The sequence below is a fragment of the Neopelma chrysocephalum genome, unplaced genomic scaffold (assembly GCF_003984885.1).
Source record: "Neopelma chrysocephalum unplaced genomic scaffold, ASM398488v2 Primary Assembly neopelma1_22b, whole genome shotgun sequence".
Taxonomy (NCBI): domain Eukaryota; kingdom Metazoa; phylum Chordata; class Aves; order Passeriformes; family Pipridae; genus Neopelma; species Neopelma chrysocephalum.
The window spans coordinates 15606574-15628364 of record NW_020897690.1 but is presented as its reverse complement, the minus strand read 5'-3'; the positions used below and the strand labels follow the sequence as shown (position 1 = coordinate 15628364).

General features: G+C 39.3%; 1 protein-coding gene across 1 annotated transcript in view; it reads right to left on the bottom strand.

Moving 5' to 3' along the window:
• The window catches only part of GRB10 (growth factor receptor bound protein 10), a 144552-nt gene that overhangs the window by 39587 nt on the left and 83174 nt on the right, over positions 1–21791 (bottom strand). The window contains exons 4-5 of the mRNA XM_027680571.1: positions 16467–16683; positions 13612–13753 (exon numbers count right to left, since the gene is read on the bottom strand). Coding sequence (XP_027536372.1) covers positions 13612–13753; positions 16467–16683 — 359 coding nt within the window. The remainder of the gene's footprint in view (positions 1–13611; positions 13754–16466; positions 16684–21791) is intronic.

Here is a 21791-nt window from a genome sequence, read left to right as displayed (position 1 = left end):
TTAAAGCATAACGAAATAGCAAGTGCACCAACTTCCTTAAGCTCTACCATGAAAACTGTGTTTAAAGGGTAAGTGAAAAGGTACACACTTCTTCTAGTTGTGATCTAACACACTTCACTTCCATGGACAGTGCTGCATTAAGCCTAACATCTTAATCTTCTCTGTAAAGACCATTATTTTCCATATGTACAGATTGAATAAGATAAATTACCAGGTAGCTTCATTCTGGGGTTCAAGATGGAAACAACTTTGAGGTGACAAATTAGGATTTCTTAGTTAACTAAAACATCAGAAATAGATCTTAATTACTTTGATTGTGCCTTGCAAAGATAATCAATCAGGGGAAATGAATCCTCCTTCCTTCTTCACAAACCAACTGAAGTTTGTTGCATCTGGCTTTCTACACAAAACAAGAGCTGAGGGTAGCTTTCTCCTAGTACAAAATCAGAAAGCAATCAGAGGTAGTTTACTTTCTGTAATGATGGTGCAGTTCCACAGCCCTCTACCTTAGAAACTACTTTCCCCCATGGGCTTACTGGCTCTTGAAGAAGAGGTATTCCCCCCCACCCAGATTCCCATCTGTTCCCAAAAAAAACCCCAAAAAAACCCCCAAAAACCGAATTAGCATCACTATTGTATATCAAGTACCAATGGCTAAAAGTACCTGTCCATGAAAGTCTGTATTCCCTCCCTAAATCATATATATATATTCCTCTATTGAAAATGGCTACCTGAGATGTCTGAACACTGCATACTGAGGTTAAACCACTAAACAGACATGCGGAAGAGCACTGACTTGAATTTGAACAAGGAATGTGATTAGAAACTGAAAATTTTTCATCACAAGCCCTTAACAGATGATGGAAAAAAAATCAGCCCTGGAGCTGCCAGCCTCTCTCCAGATAGAAAAAACTCTGCTGTTTCTTCCAGGAGTAACTGAGGAGGAGGTTGGCTATTCAGGCAAATGGTCAACAAACATTTCTCACTTAGACACAAGGCCTGATTTGGTCCTAATAAAACACCTTGGTAACTTAGGGGAAAGAAAGGATCTTCATCATCACAGATCACTACCTAATTTAGGTTGGGTTTGCATTCCCAAATTACACAGAGGTGATAGTAATTTCAGCTGTCACTAGCTACCTCAGTCAAAGCACATCTAGTCTTCAGTAGTCATTCAGGTTCCCAGTGTGGTCAATGGAAACAGGAAGAAGTACTCTGTGCAATTTATCATCTTTTATAGCTTTGTACCATAAGACAATGTGATTGCACTTGAAGGGTACTTCCCTATCTCACCATTAACGGCAGATACCCAGACAAGCAACTCAAATAAGAAGTGAGAAGGAACAGAGCACACACAAAGGTCCCTTGGTCAGACATGAGGCTCATCAAGGAAAATGTGGAATGCAACACCTTCTCAAAATAGCACTTGCTGTTGTTTTTAACAGGAAGCAAGCAGCTACCTGAAAAGGTCTATGAACAGAAGGAGTAAAAGGCTGGGACTATCATGTCTCATCTGACAACCTAAGGGTGATTAAACCCAACACTCTTCCAGAGCTTATAAGCGACTTATGCACTGAGTTCGAGCCAACTGCTGATATGAATATTCACAATACAAAGTTGGACACGAAAAGGTGAAGATTACCTTCAGCAAGAAATCTCAGTATCTTCCTCCGAATTTAAATATTTCAATCTCCATTTTTTGTAAGCTGAGATTCAAAAAAGGGTTCCCTATAGGTAGGCAAAACAACTACACGGATATGTTCATTAGTCTACATGCCACTTTCCAGCAGCAAAAAAAATGCCACTGCAAATAATATGAAAAGCATGGTCATTCCTATTACTTGTCAGCTGAAGGTAAAGACCTCCAAGTTTGTCTTACAATAATGAACACCTTTTATAATTCAATATGCAATCAATAATTAACACAGGTATTTAAGTCCAGATACTGGTAGTTCAGCTACAGCACACAAAACTAATTAGCAACCATTTTATGTAAAGACAAATACCTCCTTCAAAAATACTTTATTGTGATTGTAGTGAAGAAGCAGAATTGCTCAGTATAAAGAAATACCCTGCAACAACCTTTTAAAAGATCTGTTAAGTCACTGAAGGAAAACTGGCCTTGCAAAAGTTTTGCACCAACAGAATTGGTTTTGTACAAAAGTAATGGAAGAAGTCCTTCCATATCAGTGTCAGAGTTCTGCAAGTCTAAGCCAAGCACTCTGAGTTATTGTCAACTCAGACTTTAAATACCTTCTTTTCAAATATTTCTAATGTATTTCTTCAACTGAGTGAGACCTTACTGGTTTGAAATTTTATGTAAATAGTCCCGTAATTTAAGAGAAAAAAAATACTTTCTACTTCCCTACATTTACAGATTTTAAAATAGAGTAATGAAGAATATCAAAAAATTCCCCTGCAATCCATCAGTCCTCATATCCAGATATTGCCTCTAAGTTGCACCTAATATGTTCAGATAAGACACAGCTGTGCTAGAGATGAACTCAATTATGCAGAAAGCAGACTGCTGCAAACTCAAAGAATGCAGTCATTGTGTATCATGTTTAGTATCCTGTGAATCATGACACTAGGCAAAATTTTTTATATTATTTTTGTTGGAATTTTATTAGGATCTCCCCTTTTTTAATGGCTACTATTTGAATGTAGGGCTATTAGCACTTCCAAGACTCTGGTTTAGGGCAAAAATAAGACCTTTGCATGCACATCATCCTTAAGCAAATTGATAGAAAAGTTAAACACCAGAGCTTTTACAGCTGCATGTTGGAGAAGGCTTGAGAAAGAGGCAAAGCGGAGAAACTGATGTGGGCATGTTTACAGTGCTGTAAAATTGATTTCACCATCTTCAGAACTACTAGATTATTTATTTATTTAAGGGATAAAAGTAACATATAGAAAGCCTATGAAGTTCATTCAGCTCTTTCATTTTAATGCTTATACGTCAACACAGCAGTCTTTCACCTTAGACCTGTTTGGACATCTGTTCGATGGATGAACTGCTAGGGATACTCAAAGCCAGCATCTGCTGCACAGGCAATTTCCCTACTCACTGAAAGACTCCGTCATGCCCTGTCTCACTTCTTGCAGAATTTCCTGCTATAATTTAAATCCTAAAGGTTTCTCTTAGACAAAAAGCGACCTCTAAAGATTGCCTAAGTGCTATTCCACGGACATAGAGAGGGCAAGCCGTAATGAAGCCTTACAGACACAGCAGGTAATGCAACCTTAGGCAGAGCACGAACTTAATTTTGTGTTAGCCAGATTGGCTTGAAGTTCCTCTGTGTTACTTGAAGTGTTGCAATTAAGTACTGCTCTAAGCTATGCTAATTAGGCTGTAAGCAAATGCTCATTTGTAACTTGCATGCACTGTAACACAGAACTCAATGTTCACTGGTAGCAAAGGGAAATTACACTGAAGGTACATTTGCACAAATATAGCTGGCAGCCTCCTGATTTTCCCCTTCTTATTAATATCCTACAAAATATTAAGAAATGTGTCACACTGTACAAATTGTTAGAAACAGATATTCTTTCTCCCTGAGCTGAATATGGTGCTCTTCTGCCTCCCCAGTTGACAAGCACTTCACTTCACTTGGAATGACAGCCTCTCTCTGCAGAAGATGAAAGACCTGGGATTTAGATTACTTTTTTCATCTGTGCAGACATTAAAAAAAACCCCAAAAAATCCCAACCCAATGCCAAAAAAATAACCAAAATCCTCAACAGACTAGGATGCAAATCATGATGGACAAGTATCAAAGATGCGAAATAACATCTTTTCTTATCAAAGAAAAGCAATAAGCATAAACCAAAACTTTCAGCAAAAATATTGACTGGATCCACATTCACAAGGAAAACCCAGCCTTGGCATCTCTCGTGAAGATGACAAAAAAGGTTCTCAAATATATTTAGGACCTTTTAAATGTTGCAAATGGAATAACATTAGCTTCAAGCATAGCAAGGACATTTTTCAGCAACACATTATTTGAGGCTGTCTGTTAGAGGATGCTCATTTGACAAGGCTGTAACACAAGCAAGTCTCAGCCTCACTTGGATGAGCTTTACAAAGCTTTGCCAAGCTAGTTTGTTAAAGAAAAAAGTTCAAAGGTAAGCCGTGGAAAAAAATACATAGAACAAACCAGCATATAACACAGAAAAATATTTGAAGAATATAAAATACATGGTTTTATTTGCATGACTATATGTTGCTTTTCCCGTAACATTAGCTTTTTTTCCTTTGCCTCATGAAGGGGAGGGTGACCTTTATATATTTAAAGTCTATTTCTTTTCAAGCTGTTCCATAAATCCATTATAAGGTGTGTGACAGTATTGTAAATAATCTTTTGATCTTCTCCTACATACAATCATATATATATACACACACACACACTTCAAACATTTAAATGTAACACTAGATTGGAGTTTGGGAGAATTTAGTAAGACATTCATAAATTGAAGCACAACAGGTATTTTTCAATGCTAAAACTGCGCACCTGATACCTCATGCTTATCAAAGATCCCATCTATAGCTTGTTTGATATAACTGAGCACTTGGTGAATGGGAATTGCTCAAAACATCTGTAAAGCTATTTATAACATCTAGAAATACTGTGGTTGGCTTGCTTTCAGTGGATTTTATTAAGCATCAGGGAAAGTAAGTGTGATCAGCAACAATATGACAAGCAAGTTACTTCAGAGTAATTAGCTGCTCTTAAAGTTTGCAGGCAGAGACATGCTCAAAAATGACTCACAGAAGCCCAAGGGCAAACTGCCTGTAAAGTTAAATCGAGGTGTTTTACTATCAGGACAGTGGTGTTTAGCTTAGAATACTCCTTTCCATAATGTTTTGCACCTCATTTTTTTTCAGCTTTTTTTTTTAAGCAATGTTTGTTCCTTATGAACAGCTTGTTCTTATTCTTGTTACCTATTCTGACAAGGATGGTAGGCAACTCTGATTGTTAAAGGTGAATATAAAAGGCGAGAGGAGGAACACATGCAAGGTCACCACACAGTGAGGCAGCCAACCTTCCTCGGTGACTGTCGGGCACAGACATCACTCCCAGCACTCAAAGCTGTTTCTTCACACTCGTGCCCTCTGCAGCTCCTGAGAGCAACTCAGCAAGCCTAGTGCCTCCTGCAACAGCACGGGACACTTGGCAAGCTTGAGGCTATGGGTAGGGATGATGTTCCTAGATGTCTGGATGGACAGTGCGCACCGCAAACTCTGTGTGTGTGTGCAGGGTAAAGCGGCATCCTCATAGTCCATATCTAAATAACCCCAAAAAACAGAGTAGTTCCTCACTCTGTCCAGACAAGAGAGCTAGGCAGATGAAGGGGTGGCTGGCAAGATTTGGATGCTTTAAAGTAGCATCTGTTTAGTAAGAAAAAGAAGCAGCTTTTAAAGGTCTTTCCCACTTCCATTCCCTTCCCCCATAAAAACTTACAACAGTGTTTGCTTTGCTGCTAATGAAATTTCACTGATAATAAGTCTGCTGTGACAAAGTTGCTTTATCCACATTCCCCAGAAACATCGCGGGCTCAACATGGGATCTCACATCCAAACTCCTAGCTTATAATCAATCAATTTTGCTATTCATTTCTCCCTCAGCAATACCAGAAAAACCACACACTCCAGGCATGAAGCACAATGAAGGTATTTCTAACTCTGTTGCTTCCTGAAATGCAGCAGGAGAAACCAGCTCCAGTAACCCTGGCAGCAGCAGGGTCTACCACCAGAGAGAATAAGCAATCCTAATGCCAACAGAGAAACATGACATGTAGCTTTTATGAATCAATGGTGGCTTGCCTTTTAACAAGTCCAGATTAAACTCACTTTTATGTAAGTTTTGTAAATGATTATCAGATTACAGTGAAGCTGAAGCAAAGACTGAAGGTACTTACATTAATTAAACAAAATCACTTTTTAGTACAGTAATTCTGCACTCCCATTAGGAGGAAGAATAATATAATAAGAATTTGATAGCAATAGGAGACTATAAATCAAGAGCACAGAGAATTGAAACTCATCCCACAATGATTTAATTAACTCAGTGGTATTTTTCTAATAAAAAAGTGCTATTCAATTCCAACTAACATTCCCTTCTGTTCAGGAAATTGAACAAAACTGTATCTGCAAGCTTTGCAACAATGCAAAAACATCCCACTACCAAAACAATGAACTCCAAGTTCATTCCTCCCCGTGCGTCCACACACAAACACCACCTAAGTGAAGATGGACATTTCAAACAGATTTTCACTTTCATCGTGGGCACAGATCACTGTCCAGGAAATTACAACAAGTCCAAAGAAGCCTTTACCTGCTGTGAATGAATAGCATTACTTCTGATACTTAAACAACGACTGTGCTGATGGTTTGGAAACGAACAAACTAAACACCGGCTTTGCCTTCCATCCCTAGAAGTAGATGCCAGCAAGCAAGCAAAAACTTGGGCGTCTTCCCAGTCCTGCACTACATACGTCCAGAGCATCCACCAGGGCATGGTTGGCAGCTCAGCCACAGGGGCCAGCACAGCTCTGTAATGGTGCCACAACTCACTTCAGGAAGGACCTCGTGGTCAGCTCACCTACCAGTTGCTGCCAACATTGTGCCACAGGTCACGCAGAACACACAACAGAGACACTAAACTATGAATTGGTGCTTTCTTTCATCTGGGTAGCAGATGTCCAAAAAGGTTTCTATTCAAAAGGTCTAAAGTTGACCTGAACTCACACCTCCAGTCCAGACAGCGCAGACATCAAGGAGAGCTAAGACTCAGCGTAGCTATTCCTACTATGTTGAGTGACTCCTCAAAGGCTGTCAGCATAAAGTTACAACATCTCAACCATTCATTTATGGTATAATTACAGTCACTCAATATAGTTCTGGGATTTTTTTTTTGATTCCCTACTGCACTTCTGTTTACACCCAAACTCATTCCTGCCTGCCTCACTAGGCACAGAGGGAATTAGAATTCCTCTCATGTTATGTTTTCTCATTTTTCACCGCACTCTCAGCCTGATAGATTCTCAGTTCTGTCAATTCCTGATCAAAGCATAGAACAGCTAAGTTATATTCTCACTGTGCCATTAATAAAATATAGCAAGAGTAATGTTGTGCAACAAGAATGTGCACAGGCACATGTAACTGAGATGCACACACAAAAATCTAGTGTGAACACACTAATGCATTTACTGCAGCACATACTACAGACTTCTCAGTATCACTTCTGTGCAGCAGCTTCTTAAAACAACTGCAAACATGACTGCGTGCCTGCAGACCCAGTGGGGGTACCAGCACATGTGAAGCAGGGCAGGTTTGGGTCAGGTCAGTCCCATCCTGCAGTGTGTGCCAGACCTCCTTGGGATGGACAATGCATTCCCCTGCGTGCTGCTGCTGGTCCTGACCATGTAACCCTCCTCACAGCACACTCCCACTGCCAGAGCATCGCTTCCGGCTAGGGAGCCAAAACGCTCCTGGGAGCTGGGCCAGGTTTATGTCATTAAAAACAAAAAAATCCCAACAAATAATATACTCTTGGGTTTGAGCGTGAGATGCACTTAATATTTCCAGTAATTCAAGTTGGGACTGTAACTACTGTTCTGGCACTTTCCAAAAGCAAGAACAAAGAGACTCATTTCTTTCTACCACAAAGCTGTAACAGGCGTGAGGAAGGAGGAACAGCAGCTTTGACTCTGTGCTGATCTCAGTCTCCAGCAGGCCACATGGGGCTCCAGCTGGAGAGCCTGAAGACCCCCTGGGTGACCAGCGCTAATGGCACTGAGGACTGCCAGTCTTTAGCTTAGTCCAGCAGACTCGTTAGTCTTCAGTTATTCATCACTCTCTTCTTCAGTAATGAGTACATGAGACTTTCAGAACCAAGTGAGCTCACCCTCCACCCCAATTTCTTCAAGACTAAGAGGACAACATGTTCTCATGACACAGGAGACAAGATGAGAAGTAATGCGATGTCTTTCCTACACTGCCCATCAAATTTAGCTTGTTTAATTCAGGAAAGTGTTATTTCTCCAAATGAGAGAGGGGCGCCCAGGGAAGTGCAAGGCCTGCTTTCATGCAGTTATATCACAGCTGTGCAGCAGAGGCCTGCTCTTTCCCCATTTTTTCCAAACACAGTTGCAACCTACTTTAAAAAAGGCATCTGAGTTAAACATATTGAAGAGCGATTTATGTATGATTTATTTAATTAGCTTAAGAGCCTTGCTTCAAAGAAAGATTTGAGAGAAACAACATGATGTGTCATGGCAAATACCCATGAAAACCCATATTTTAAAGTTAGGCCAAAGGGAGTGCTTGGACCTGGACCCAAGGAAATGTCCAGATTATAACCTGCTACAGATTTGGCTTATTTAGGGAAAGTAATGTCCTGTTGACTCATTCTGATGTCATCATTTATTTTCAAAATGTCTTGTTGCTAAAGATTATTCCACCACAGGATCAAGTAACAAAATCTGCTGTCACACATGCAAAATCTAACTTAGTACATAGCGCTTGGATTATACAGAAGTTTGTATTTTTATACAGCTTCTCTTTTGTAAATCAACATCCTTGTCTTCCAAAGAGCCAATAAAAAAAGTTTTATGGGAAGAAAAATAAAAAAAATGTGCATCATAACATGCAATTAGAACAATTAAAACTAAGAAGTCTTTTTACAGGAGTTCCCTTGAAGGGTAACTAAATCTGGAAAAAAGAATGGCATTAGTTCATACCCATTTGAGAATTTAATTTGCTAGAAAAGAGTAAATAATTTTGGTACATCAAACTGCTTTTTGGAAGTTTGCCTGGGCTGTATAGAGGGGGGATGTGAGAAATTTGCCCTATTTTTACAGTTGAAAGCTTCATTGACTCACACAAGATACTTAAGCCTAATATCCTGTGGCACTGCAGTGACCTACATGTAATTATTGCATGCTTTTTCCAAAATATTTGTACACAACCAGAAATTATAACCTAAGTTACCAACCAGTTCTTAGTTTATACCAGCAACACAAAGATGGACTTCAGTTGGAAGCAATGTAGCTGTCTGATGTTTTTAGCAATCTTTTGGACAAATGTTTGGTTTTGGCTTGGTGTAATTTTCTGGTTTCCATTTTTCTTAAACAAATATATTTACCCTGTTAAGTAAACAATGTTTTAAAAACTTTCAGCTGTCCCTTCTCCCAGCCCGCAACCACTGTCCCCCTCAGACGTGGGGTGACCTTTTGCTTGTAGGTGTGCATGAGCCGTACATACAAAGATGTGGGGAATAGAGAAACGAAGAAAAATATCAAATGGTCTTGCAGTGCTGCATGGTGTCACCCAGAACATATCCTTTCTGCTCTCACCTTTTCTTGCCCTTCCTAAGCATGGAAAGTGGAAGCCCTTACATGCCCCCAAGAGGTCTGCTGAAGTTTTGGGCTCTGTGGGGAGGGGCAGATGGGTGGTACTTGCAGGACAGAGAGGCACATGATGAAGAGAGGAATGCTTGGGCATGCACTGATCAGGTAGCTCCTCTCCTGTCACCCTCCTCCTGTCCAAGCTCACAGACAACACTGCTCTCAACTTAAGAACTTAAGAACTCTTTGTCAGTTACCACTTGAATGGTCATGCTTTCTCCATACACAAGACATCTGCAGTGCCTCATTCACCACACACCAGTACCCGAAGTAGCTACTGGCTCAAATAGCACAGACAGTTGGTACTTTTCATCCAGGTACTCAGGTACTTTCATCCAGCTGGTTGGCTACACTACTAAAGTTCAGAAGTGCCAATTTTTACAGATCCGTGTGCTGTTCACTATCAACAGGTCAACATCTAACATTTTTCACTGCAAAACTTAGCTCACAGTGGCCTGTTTCCACCTGCAGACCTGTAATAAAAGATCATAGTGCTGAACTCCAAAGAAGCATGTATCCTTTAATTACAAATAATTTCTTAATGTCTACCACTGAATGTGTTTAGTCACAAAACTGTATTAGCGCAGACACTGCCACTGTGGAGGTTGTTCAGTGCACGATAGCCTTTGAAACGTAACCCAAAGGTTCACAGTTATTTCTCTTATAAGTCTTTTACTACTAAATTTTGTGCCAATTTCTCAACCTACGTGTGCTCAAAAAAAATTATCTACAAGATCTTTAAATTTAAGGGTTTTTTTCTAAAACAGAGAAGATATCCAGAGTTTAAAAGAAAACAAAACAAAACAGAAAAAACAACAAAAAACAACCCCCCCCCAAAACCAAAAACAAAACAAAAAACCCCCAAAAAACAAAATAACCCCCCAAAAAACAAACCAAACCCAAATCTGGAATGATTTCAATAAACTTAACATTCCAGTTTTACTTCCCAGATTGCTTCTCCTGTTAAATGACTGTCCCATTTGTCTACATGTGTTTTTAGTTTTGTGCTAATATAGAATACCCTTTATTTCTCACTGATCTCTGTCTTCTGGGGAGTATGCTGCTGCAGCCATTAGCTTTAAAAGCAGTATTCAGTGCCTGACTGGCAGCAGAGCTAGAGGTGGCATCTTGCTTCCTGCTGTGGTGAAATTAGTACCATTACCCAACAGATCTCATCAAAAATACTTTAAAAAATGAAATTATTCCTGATATGCACAATTTTTTGACTAAGATAAAAAAATGCTTCATCGTCATGAGATAACAAAAAAAATCTACCACAAAAAGGTAAGAAAGGCTTATTACAGTTATTTTTCATTGCTTTATTGCTTTTACCTTTCTTTGTTGAGCAAAGAAAGAGTATGAAACCAATGCAGAGCAGAGCAAAAAGCAAAGCTGTGAACCTCTTGTTAAAAAAAAGCAGTGGCAACTGCATGAAAAAAACAAGGTAAAGACTCAGAAGTAACAAGAAATTTATATCTCAGGCTCCAGCTGCATGAATAAAATTTTGCATATGGGAAAAGACAATATCCATTTTTTCAGCTGAAAATATAATTCAAGCTTTATGACCTGAAAGCTCCTTTATTCACTCTTTCATTCACACATGCATCCTTTTCCTGTAGGAAACAACATACTGGGGAAAAGTTTTAGTAAAAATTGAACAGAACTGGCATTTCTTTATGCTCAAGGCTTGACAATATGACATGAGACTCTTCTGTGTTTCACAAGACTGGATCTTTAAATTCCTCTTGCATAACCACTACTAGGTTTTATCATTGCAGAGCTGTATTTTACTGTTATTAAAAATAAGACTGAGGTGCTCCATGAGAAACAATACTAACAACACTGCACTTACGAAGTTGTATCAGACATCCCAGCTTTCCAGTCGTTCCCCACTGTTTCACATGGTCAGCAAACAAAATATCCACTCTTTTCTGAAATCCCCTAAAGCTACATTAACCTGTGTCCCTGTCAAGTGCCCTAGATAGGAGCTGACCAAGGGCAACATTTCCTCTACGCCATGAGTGTGTTGTGATGCCCTGTGCGATCAGAGCTGCAGCACTGCTGGCCAGAACTGCTATTTGCTTATTTACCTTCAAATACACAAAAGGAGTCACTTTTCACTAACACCTCATATATCCCATGTAATTAGAACGGCTCATTCCACTCTCCAATGTTAATCTTTGTTTATAATCTACGAGCAGAGAACCTGAAATTAAGCACCTTGATATTTAACCTTGGTTTGCATTCAATATTGTATTTATATTTTTCTTAAAGCACAACTTATTTTCACTAATTGCCAGCTATTAAAGCATGCTATTGCAGTCCTTTAACTAACTAACTTTAAGTTCATCACTCATTTTTTTAACCAGTAGTTTATTTTGTATTTATGGACATTTATCTAAGTCAGATCATGTCCTAAAATAATTTACTCAAATTCCTAAACTTTACATTTTTTTAATGGGATGAAGTTGGAAAGATGTATAACATTTTTTAAGTTACTGATTTTTTTACTCATGATGTTTAGCAGACTCCACTGAAGGGAACTAGAACTGGGTTAAACACAAATTACAAGGAGGCTGATCAGACAGATTATTTTGTTATCCAACAACACTCCATGTTTAAAATTGAGGTATAAAAATAAGTTTCCTTCCTTCAAAAAAACTGAACCTACTCTTTTTTACTTTTGTCCACCAATACTTTATAACCGGGGGGGGGGGTTCACAGCCATCTTTTTACATACATTAAAAGATTGATTACTTTTATATTTATCTGCTGTTAAACCACTAGTTTCTAAATTCCATCAAAAACTGACTCAGATCACTGAGGATTCCTTAAGACTTTACAAAGCACTGTTTAGGGTGCCTTGGTTAATTTTAATAAAACATATAGCTAAAAGGCAAAGAATCCCTGAACCCAGGAAATATTTGGAGAGGTAAACACAGGTTCATCAGCAACTACAGTATGTTTCAGAAAGACAGCTATGCTGCTGTCCTGTTGGCAAGTGCTAGGAGGCAGAATTGCCCCTAGTTTTGTCTCCCCAGAGTCAGATCAACACTGCCTTGGCAAAACAGCCTCTCTGCTTAAGTCTCTGACAGGGCCCTGTGCTAAATTCCAAAGAGGATGACTCAATTTTTTCCCAGTGCATTATTTGGTTATTTGTCTGTCTTGTATGTGTAAGAAATACAGTAAAACCAACGAAGATGCACTGTGTCTTTCAAGACAGAAGGTAGATGTTCATAGCAATGTAATGCAATGCAGAATATGCGAGGGTAAACATTAGGGTCTACTCCTTGTAGCTGAACTGTCCACCCAAACCATTTATCTGTCAGAGCAGATGTAGGAGGTAATTACAAACTAACTGGACAGTGACGCAAAACTTCTTAATATTTTTGGGTACATGAGCACAGAACTGCTGTAAGCCAATGGTCAGTAAGAGTAACCCATCCTTTCATCCCCATGCAAGTCAACACAGTTTACTAACTATATAAAGGTTTTTGAGCCCAGCTTTAGTGTTTCAGTGTGCTTGAGGAACAATACAAAACCAGATGACTATTTCTCAGAGGGTGGAGTAGGACAGAGAAGAAAAACTGCAGTGTTGCTGGGGTTATTGCTCTGGACCACATGGCAACTCAGTCTGTGCTATCTTCACTGCCAAGAACCTAGAGAATGACTCCACCAGTTTTCCATGGGACAGCACTCCCTTAAATTCCATTACAAGGAGCTGTGCCTAGTTACATGCTCTAAGAACACTATTTTGCTTTTTAAGCAGCTTCATGAAAAACAGCAAAATAAAGCACCACCATGACTTTAAAGAATCCACCTGTTCAGTGCTTTTGTGGCACCTAGAACATGCAGTATAATATGCACAGATCCTCCTCCAACTCTAAGCTAGTTAACTTGACTTCTGAATTAGCAAGTCTTTATATTGAATAACAAAATCTGAAAGACATTAGGCATTACTGCTTCACTCACGACATGCTTTTATCTGAAAGAGGCTTATATCATTTATACCCTTAATTCTTACAAGCCTTTTAGGAAAGGAAGCCTATTTGAAGATACTCTCTCAGCCAGTGCTGCCCTACTCACAGACAAAGTCTACAAGTGTTTTTACTTATCTTGAAGCTTTTTTCTGCCTTCAAAATGAAGTAGTCCACTGCTATTTTGCACGCAAATGGATGACCCAAAGCTTTGTCCCATACTCACATGCTTACTAGCAGGTTGACTCTGAGGTAAAGATCCAGGGGCCAGCACTGGAGAGCTTGCAGGGCTACAAAGTTCTGGGAAGGGATTTGGGATGGCTGGCAATGATGATGTTCTGAATTGCTGTTCTTCCTCTTGAAGACGCCTATAGACACAGAAGCACTAAGCATTAAGAGGAGCAAACTGGCATCACTAGACCTGGATCTCCTGCCCCATTATTTATGATTGACACTAAAGACAAGGTCAAAACCACTCTTTTTCTAAGCAACTACTATACACTTATAGCAACTGCTAGAGCTAACTGCATTGAAAAATGACCAGTTAGGCATTTATGCTTGTTTTGTTGCTTATAATTTGATTACTTGGGTAAGTAAGTGAGGTAAATAAACAGAAATATCTATCTGTACTCTTACTGTTGTAAGCACTAGCTTATAAGCTTAAGCTCTGTGTGCCAGAAAGTCAGTAAAGCTCTTCCAAACCAATGTGAAAGAGGAGAACACAATGGTTGTCACTTGGAGTCGGATTTCACATGGATTTGAAAACAAATGTGTACCCCACTGTAAAGTTCTCTAAGCTGAGACTGAAACAGTATTGTCCCCTCTTTATAATACCAGATTCTATCTCCAAGCAACTCGGCATTTTCTGGAGAAATGAAAAGGCAAAGACAGATTCAGCAATAAGCTGCAATTACACCCTCCCAGCTTATGCCAGTTGTACAGTTACTGTTCAGGTAAGTTTGCACCTACCAAAATATGCCTCATGAGTCTACATAGGACCAACAAGAGTTTCAAGCTCCAGTTTATAATACACCTGCACTGTCCACACCAACAAAAAGGAAAACTAAACCCTCCCAGAAAAGCTGTAAGACCTATTCATGACCACATAGGTGGCTTTAGGTTTCCCTAATGCCAGGGCATCAGCACTGAAGATGCACTAGGTGACTGCAGCAGTCTGCCTTTCAAGGCCTGAGCAGAAGGCACCATCTAGTGGCAACCATGGAAGTTTCCAGAGATAATCAACCAACTTCTGTATTTGAAGGACAAATCATTAAAAACTCAATTTGCTCTCATTTTTCCCCGTGCCTTCAGCAAGCACAGCCTCCTTAACAGAGCTGCCTGGGAGACAACTGCTGGGTTTGCCTCTGGCAATGTGTCCCACTCTGGGTAAACTCACTGTCTTTGACTGTACCAGAACCCAGGGGCTGGTAAGATTTAACTACTATGAAATCTGCTCCACAGGTAACTCTGTCCTGCAATTTAGTTGCCTTAGTGTTCCACAAACAAGCCTTGGACATCTGGGGGTTTGCCATAAATAGCAGGCTCCAACCATAACTATGACAACTACTGCTTGTCTACATGCCAACAACTACTTGACCTGCTTGATATTTTTTTTTTGTGCTCTCCATGTTTGCAGTTCCCTGTAGCACAGGGTAAAAAGACAGTGTAAGATTTCTTCAGACCACTAGACATGACATATCAGCAACTGTGCAATAGTGCACTGTACTGCAAGTTTTTGACTGACCTCCACTGCAAGAAGTAGAACCACAGACTCAACACAATTAGAAAGGTGTGGTTTCCTTGAAATGGGAGTTCTCTATGCTGCACTCTGCTGTGTCTGTACTACTGCCAGTGCATTGTTTACTTCCTGACTGATATGCATGTGAACCCGTGTTCTCAAGAGACCACAGTCAATCACTCTGTTCTGGCTGCAAAGAAGATGCAGTCAACCTCCCCCATAGGGGTCTAGATTAACTTGAATAAAAGTTTTGCCACTATTTTCTTAAATGATAAAACACACGATGTTCTTGTGTGTATGGGAGTACAGATTTCAGAAAGGCAGAGTGTTCTCAAAATAGAGTTTCTAAGTTTTGAAATGCAAAATATAGTTTAAATTAAGTGTTTTGACTGAGATATTTACAAAACATGCAGTTACAGTACTCCAGAGAGTACATTTTCTAGTACAGCCCTATTCAAGGTTAAGTATGAAATACTTGTAGAATAAATTGCATCATCAACTGACTTGGTTGCAGTACAGTTACTGCATACTACCCATTCAAATAGAAAAGCTGTCTGTTTAAAGTATACTGTTCCTATAGGTAGTACATCCATGTAAAGGACTAGAAGCAATCCTTTCCAAGTCTGGGATTTTTCTTTTATTATATTATTATTTTTCACTTCTTTTAGAGAAGACATTGTTAACTAGAAGGAAATAAATTTATTTACCTACTCATGCTGACAGGAGCTCCTTTCCTCCTGCTGCCTAAAAAGAAGATTTTAAGAACCTATATATCACCTATAGACTCTCTCATCACCATCAAGAGTTTTTCACTTGAAGTTTGAATTCCAGTCCTCATCCTTAGAACAGGGGGGCAACTTTAACACTTCTTTTTTTGGTAATGACTCACACAATGCACTCCAGTGAGACGAAAGTGCTCTAGGAAGAACAATTAAATAACTGAGAGGCACTTTCTGTATATCAAAACTACCTCATCTATCTACACAATCTCTTATGTTTAAAAACACCAAGAAGCTGTCAGTAGGCACCATACCTAAGACAACAGGCATGGTTTTTAAGAATTTGGAAACAAATCCAAGTATGTCTATAATTTCTGCCAATTGGTACCGATGATACACTTCTACACGTCAGTTACTACAGATACATCAAACCTTGATGAAAAAAAGGGTGATAATACCTGGAAATATTATGTCCTCCACCTACCTGGTATATTTTTCTATGCGAAAGTCCAGTCTAAGGCTACTCAGTTCCTTACCAAAGTGGATCTCCTATTTTAAAATGTAGTTCCTTTGAAACTACTTGGTGACAACTTAGCAAAAAGGAGGCGAGTCCCTTGTTCCTACCTGACAGCCATGATGCGCACTGGCTGAGACCGCTGCACCTTCTGCCTCGGAGACGTGGGCTGCAGTGTGCCAGGTCCCGAGGATGGCAGCTGGCTGCGGCTGAGCTGACCATTTTGAAGGAGCGGAGTGGTTTCCGACTGCATGCTACATGTGGAGTATAGACTTTCAAACGAGGAATTCATGTCATTTACCAAAGCTTCTAGGTCCACATCATCATCTGGAAGACAAAATAAAGGTGGTGTAATGCACCTGGAAGTCCCAGATAAAAGAAACATGGCAAGGAGCAAAGATGAAGTTTCAGTAAAACTGTCACATAATTTTATAGTTATATTTTAACAGTGCAAATTTTTATTGCAGGAATAATTTATTTATTTTAGGGCAGCTAGTAACAGCCAGCAATGGACATTTGTTTTGTCTTCCTTGTTGAAAACTACTCATGCAGAATGAAATATTTCTATAATAGTATTTATATATATATATATGTGGGGGGGTGACTGTGTGGATATATAACCAGAATTTGGTGGGATTTTTAATGGCAATGCTAATGTGAAGCACCACTCCTCTTCCTGATAAACTGACGTACCATTTACAAATATCTCAGTTCAGCTTGTCAGTGTATCAAGTTCAGTTTGCCAGTGTAATAAACACTTTGCGAGACCAAATAATTTAGAAGAAAACAACATAAGACAGTGCTGCAGAAGTCAATAGCTGGAAGGCACACTCACTCCTCTGTTGCATGCATTGGAAAGCCACCATTATATCTTTAAAAAAAAACCCTGTATTTCTGCATATTTTTGTGATGCAGTATTTTGAAAGGCACTCCAAGGACTTTCATAAAAAGATCTATCTGTATCCTTGCTCTTACAGTGTGACAGATAGACCCCTACCTTAAAGAGCTCAACGTAAATCAACCAGGGATGTGGTGTGGGTGGCTGGAGAAACATCAGTCCCTAAAAAGGACACCAACCTTTCCATATATGCCACCTTACCTCACTGTAAATAAGTAACTTGTGCTCAATCATTCCTCTTTAACGATCATAATTACTCTGCAAGACAACAGAACTCTGTTAGCCCTTTGCACTAACCACTCTCTGAACTCCTATTGCAGAGCACTGTAATTACTCCCTAGCCACAAGTTACGTCACCCCCTATCAGGAGTTCAGTGGGCTGATGAACACACACATTGATATCTGCTTCTGGTTACAGCACAGCCACTGCCTGAACAGCTACTTCTGACCAAACAGAGCTTTATGCATCCAAAAATGTGCCCTTATTTTCCAGCTGTATCAACTGGCTTGGCAAAATATACCATTGCTGCCTGCACTTTCTATCTCACAAAACTTTTCATGACATGGATGGCAAGTAGAGAGAAGTAATGGAGCTAGCAAATCCTTGCACAGTGCTATGCGGCTAAAACACACCCTATTTTCTGATATCCATTCTTTTGCCATGTTTTTTAGGTAAATGAACCACCAGAGGCAGCTATTCAGCTTGCAACTAACTGTACTACTTTCTTTTAGATACCATAAATCGTTTTGAACTAGTATCACATTTCTTGAGGATATAATCTGAAACAGCACCACCGAATTTCTGTCCACCAACTGTCCATCTGGCCTCGATAACCATAATGGGATCTGAACATGACATTTACACAGCAATTGTTTGGGATGCTGACAACCCCAGTTCTCAGTGTTGGATGAACAAAAGATCTGCTCAGAATTAAATAGGTGCTGGTCCATGTCTCTACACCTGAGCTCTATCTAGTGACCTTAAATACTATGTTCCTCACTGAAAGTCAGTAGGCTCTTTCCTAAAGTAACAGCCACTTAGCCTTCACTGAAAATGTACTTGGACGATTTCTAGGTTTGAACACATGTCAAAAAAAAAACCAAACAAAAAAACAACAGAAAAACCCTCACATGACCCCATAAACAGGTTGCTTCCTTTAATTTCTTTATGGTCATTTTCCTCCATCTCTGTACTTAACAGCTACTACACTACTACTAGGACTCACCTTCACTAGGTTACACCATCTTTTCTGTCCGTCAGCTAGTTCATGCATTTTAAACAATCTAAGCTTTGCTTTGCTTGGACAAAGTCTACAATAATTTTCCTGCTATTTTTAGCAATCTTGAGAGAGAGATGCAATTTAAATTTCATTACTCCAGATTCTTATCCTATTTGGAGAGGACATATTGAAAACACTTCTTGAGCAATCACAAGGTAACCACAGGGGTAGGAGTATAAAGAGGAAGAGGCCAAATTACAAGGCTTTAGAATTTTATCACTCATCCAAAGTACCAGAAGACTGAGCTGTAGGGCGTCAGGTGGCTGCCCAGTAAAAGCTTTGGAGTTGGATGTAGGAGACATAAAAGACAGACCTCGGCTGCAGAGTGAGGGAGTATATATTACAGCAACCAACAGCAATTGTTTATTAGGGTCAAAAGCAGAAAGGGAAGAAAGTCAAGGTGTACATTCAATGGAAGTCCATATGGCTTGGTCCGCAAGGGTGCTAATTTATTAACAATTTAGACAAAGCTATTAGCGTGCAAGATCATTAAGTTTTCAGGTGATTGTAACATGGAAGGAGCGATTAAGAGTCATCTCAAGCTATCCCTGAATAATCAAATAGTTACAAAGGTGTCCAATGTAGCCTAATATGCATAAAATGAGGCACTTCATGCAAAATAGTAAGCAAACCAAGTACATAGATTATAGCATTGAATTACCATTAGCAAGCTTTTAAGTATATCAATTACACACCTAAATTCAATTTCCAACAGGACAAGCACTGACAAGGTGCATATAGAGTTCTTCTAATAATATGTTGCACTAAAGTCCAGAATCTGGTTTCACTCCTCTGTCAACTCCTTTTCTCTGTGGGTGCAGCACTGCTAATAATAGCCCTCAGTCTTGCTATAAAACTCCTGCAAGAGCACAAATCCTTATGCTTTTTAAAGACAAAGCCTGCAATCTTGAATTTCATACAGTTTCATCTCCATACAATGGCATTTACTACTAAATACCATTGCGTTTTGAAGAGATTTCAGCATTATGCAATAGGAAACCTCACTGCTTCAGCCTACACCTCAGAAGTGCCAGCAGATGTCTCAGCCTGCCAAGTAATCCAGTATGTTACTTGTGATGGTTCTCTACAGAGTTTAACTAAATAAAAATGAAATATGCCATCCATGGAATGTCTAACTACTTTAACCATCTGCAGGTATACTGTTCAGAAGGATATTTCATACACAGTGGAATCCTTCAAAGTATCTTTCTCTACCAACCAGTGAGCCTCCATCAAAAGCATTTTACATGGGAAGAAAAAAAGCTGGCAAAACTGACTTTGAGGAGGCTTGCTAGTCAGCAGCAAAATTTGCAAATCATAGGGCTTTGAGCCAGCATGGCATCACGCTGGTCCTCTAAGTGTGTGCACACAAATTCTGTGGCTGACCTGGAAGGATCTATCAAGCAGAGTTGAAAGGTAGCTGAGGAACCCCTAGATTTCCAGCTATCTTGCAGACATGCACTTCCAGGGCTAAAAAAGGATATTTTCCTTAATCTGTACTGAATTCTGCCATAAGATCAATGAGTATGAAAGCGGATATTCGAGGGCTATTTTTTCACTTCAACTGAACAGCATAGATGCTAGCTTATCACTTCCACGCACAAACATGCAAACAGCTTTTGAATATACTTTTAAAAGGAAAACCTTGCAATACTTGCATAATTGACATACTTCTGGTGGTGGACAGGGTACTGGCAGTTTTATAGACTCTTTTGTGAGCAATGTTCTTTCCCAAACTAGAACCAAAGTGCATACACCGACAGCTGCCTGAACTTCATCTTGTGTCTTTGCCTGCAACTTGTTAAACTTTGGCTTTGTTCAGAAACCAGCTATGCTGGATGTTGCAAGTAATATTTTTGGTAAAGTAAATCATGATTTCAATTACAAGAAAAAAATTTGAAAGTTCAGTCCAAGGAAAAAATGAAACTTTGTTACAAAACCTCTACTGAGATATTGAGCTAAGCTATCATCTTCCACTAAAACAAAGCACTTTGAATACTTTCTGAATGTTTTCCAGCATGCCATAGGAGGGATGATAACCCCTAAATTAAGCCTGAGCAAACTTTAATCTGTGTTTAACCATGTCCCACTTGTCTTTCTCCTTCTAGTCCTTCTCTATCCCCTAGATCCTCATTTATTTACTTATTTTGGTATTTGTTGGCCTTGACATGTTAAGCTCAGCTAACAAGACTAAGCAGGATCCCACTTATTCTGAAGCGACATAAAGCTGAAATGATCCCTGCTCATCTTCATCTGTGCCAGCCTCTCAAAGAAAGCAGGTATTTCCATGGCTGTCAAGGGGCTCATTGCACTGCAGAAATTTACTGGAAAAAAAAAAAAAAAGATGAACATGGAAAGAATCCCAGCTTTCGACTACAGACCAGGATGCATTTCATGTCTCTCAATGGCAGTTCAGCAAATACTCTCCCCTTTTACATATGGTCTACAGTTCACAGGAAACACTATAAAAAACATAACAGGACTTAAGTGAGCTGTGATTTAAGAGGCTTGTAAAAACCTTTTATTTTAAAAAATAAATAATCTCCTCATTAGCTCATTTTTTAATTTAATCATCCAGCATTATCCCTCATATCAGTTCACAGAGAATACTGATGTGAGAGCTACTAGGAATTGAGCAGAAGATTTATAAAAACGCTGTACCACTTTTCTGCCACCATAAAATTAAGTCTGGTACTACATGAAGCCTAACAGCATGTATATAAACTGTCTGATATAGTAATGCAGCTGTTGATTGATCACCTCTTCCTATTTGACAACCTAACTGGCAATCAGTTCCCCAAAATGAGTTTCAGTGCAGCACAGTCAAGATCCACCTTGACAAAATAAAGAAATTAAGATATAACTGCTATAAGATTTCATTCAGGTTTAGCTCAGTAAAGGATGGTATCAAAGTGGTTAGCAGGCCCTCCTGCACACATTAGGAGACGGATGGAAAAAATGAAAGAAAAGGAACAAGTTGTAGATATCCTAGCATCTTGCACTGATGATGCAGTCAAACACTATGTAAATTATAGGTGATACAAGGAAAATCTATTTACATTAAAATGAACAGAAGGACTTAACCAGAATTTGAAAAGGGGGAAAAAACTTGTGGTATCCACCTCAACATTCTGTTTCAAATCCTCTAAACCCACATATAAGCTATTCTGATTCATACTGGTGATGCAAGTATGTTTTGCAAGGATGTTGGTATTGTGGAAATCTCATGTTTTATAATAAAAATTCAGGTAACGATT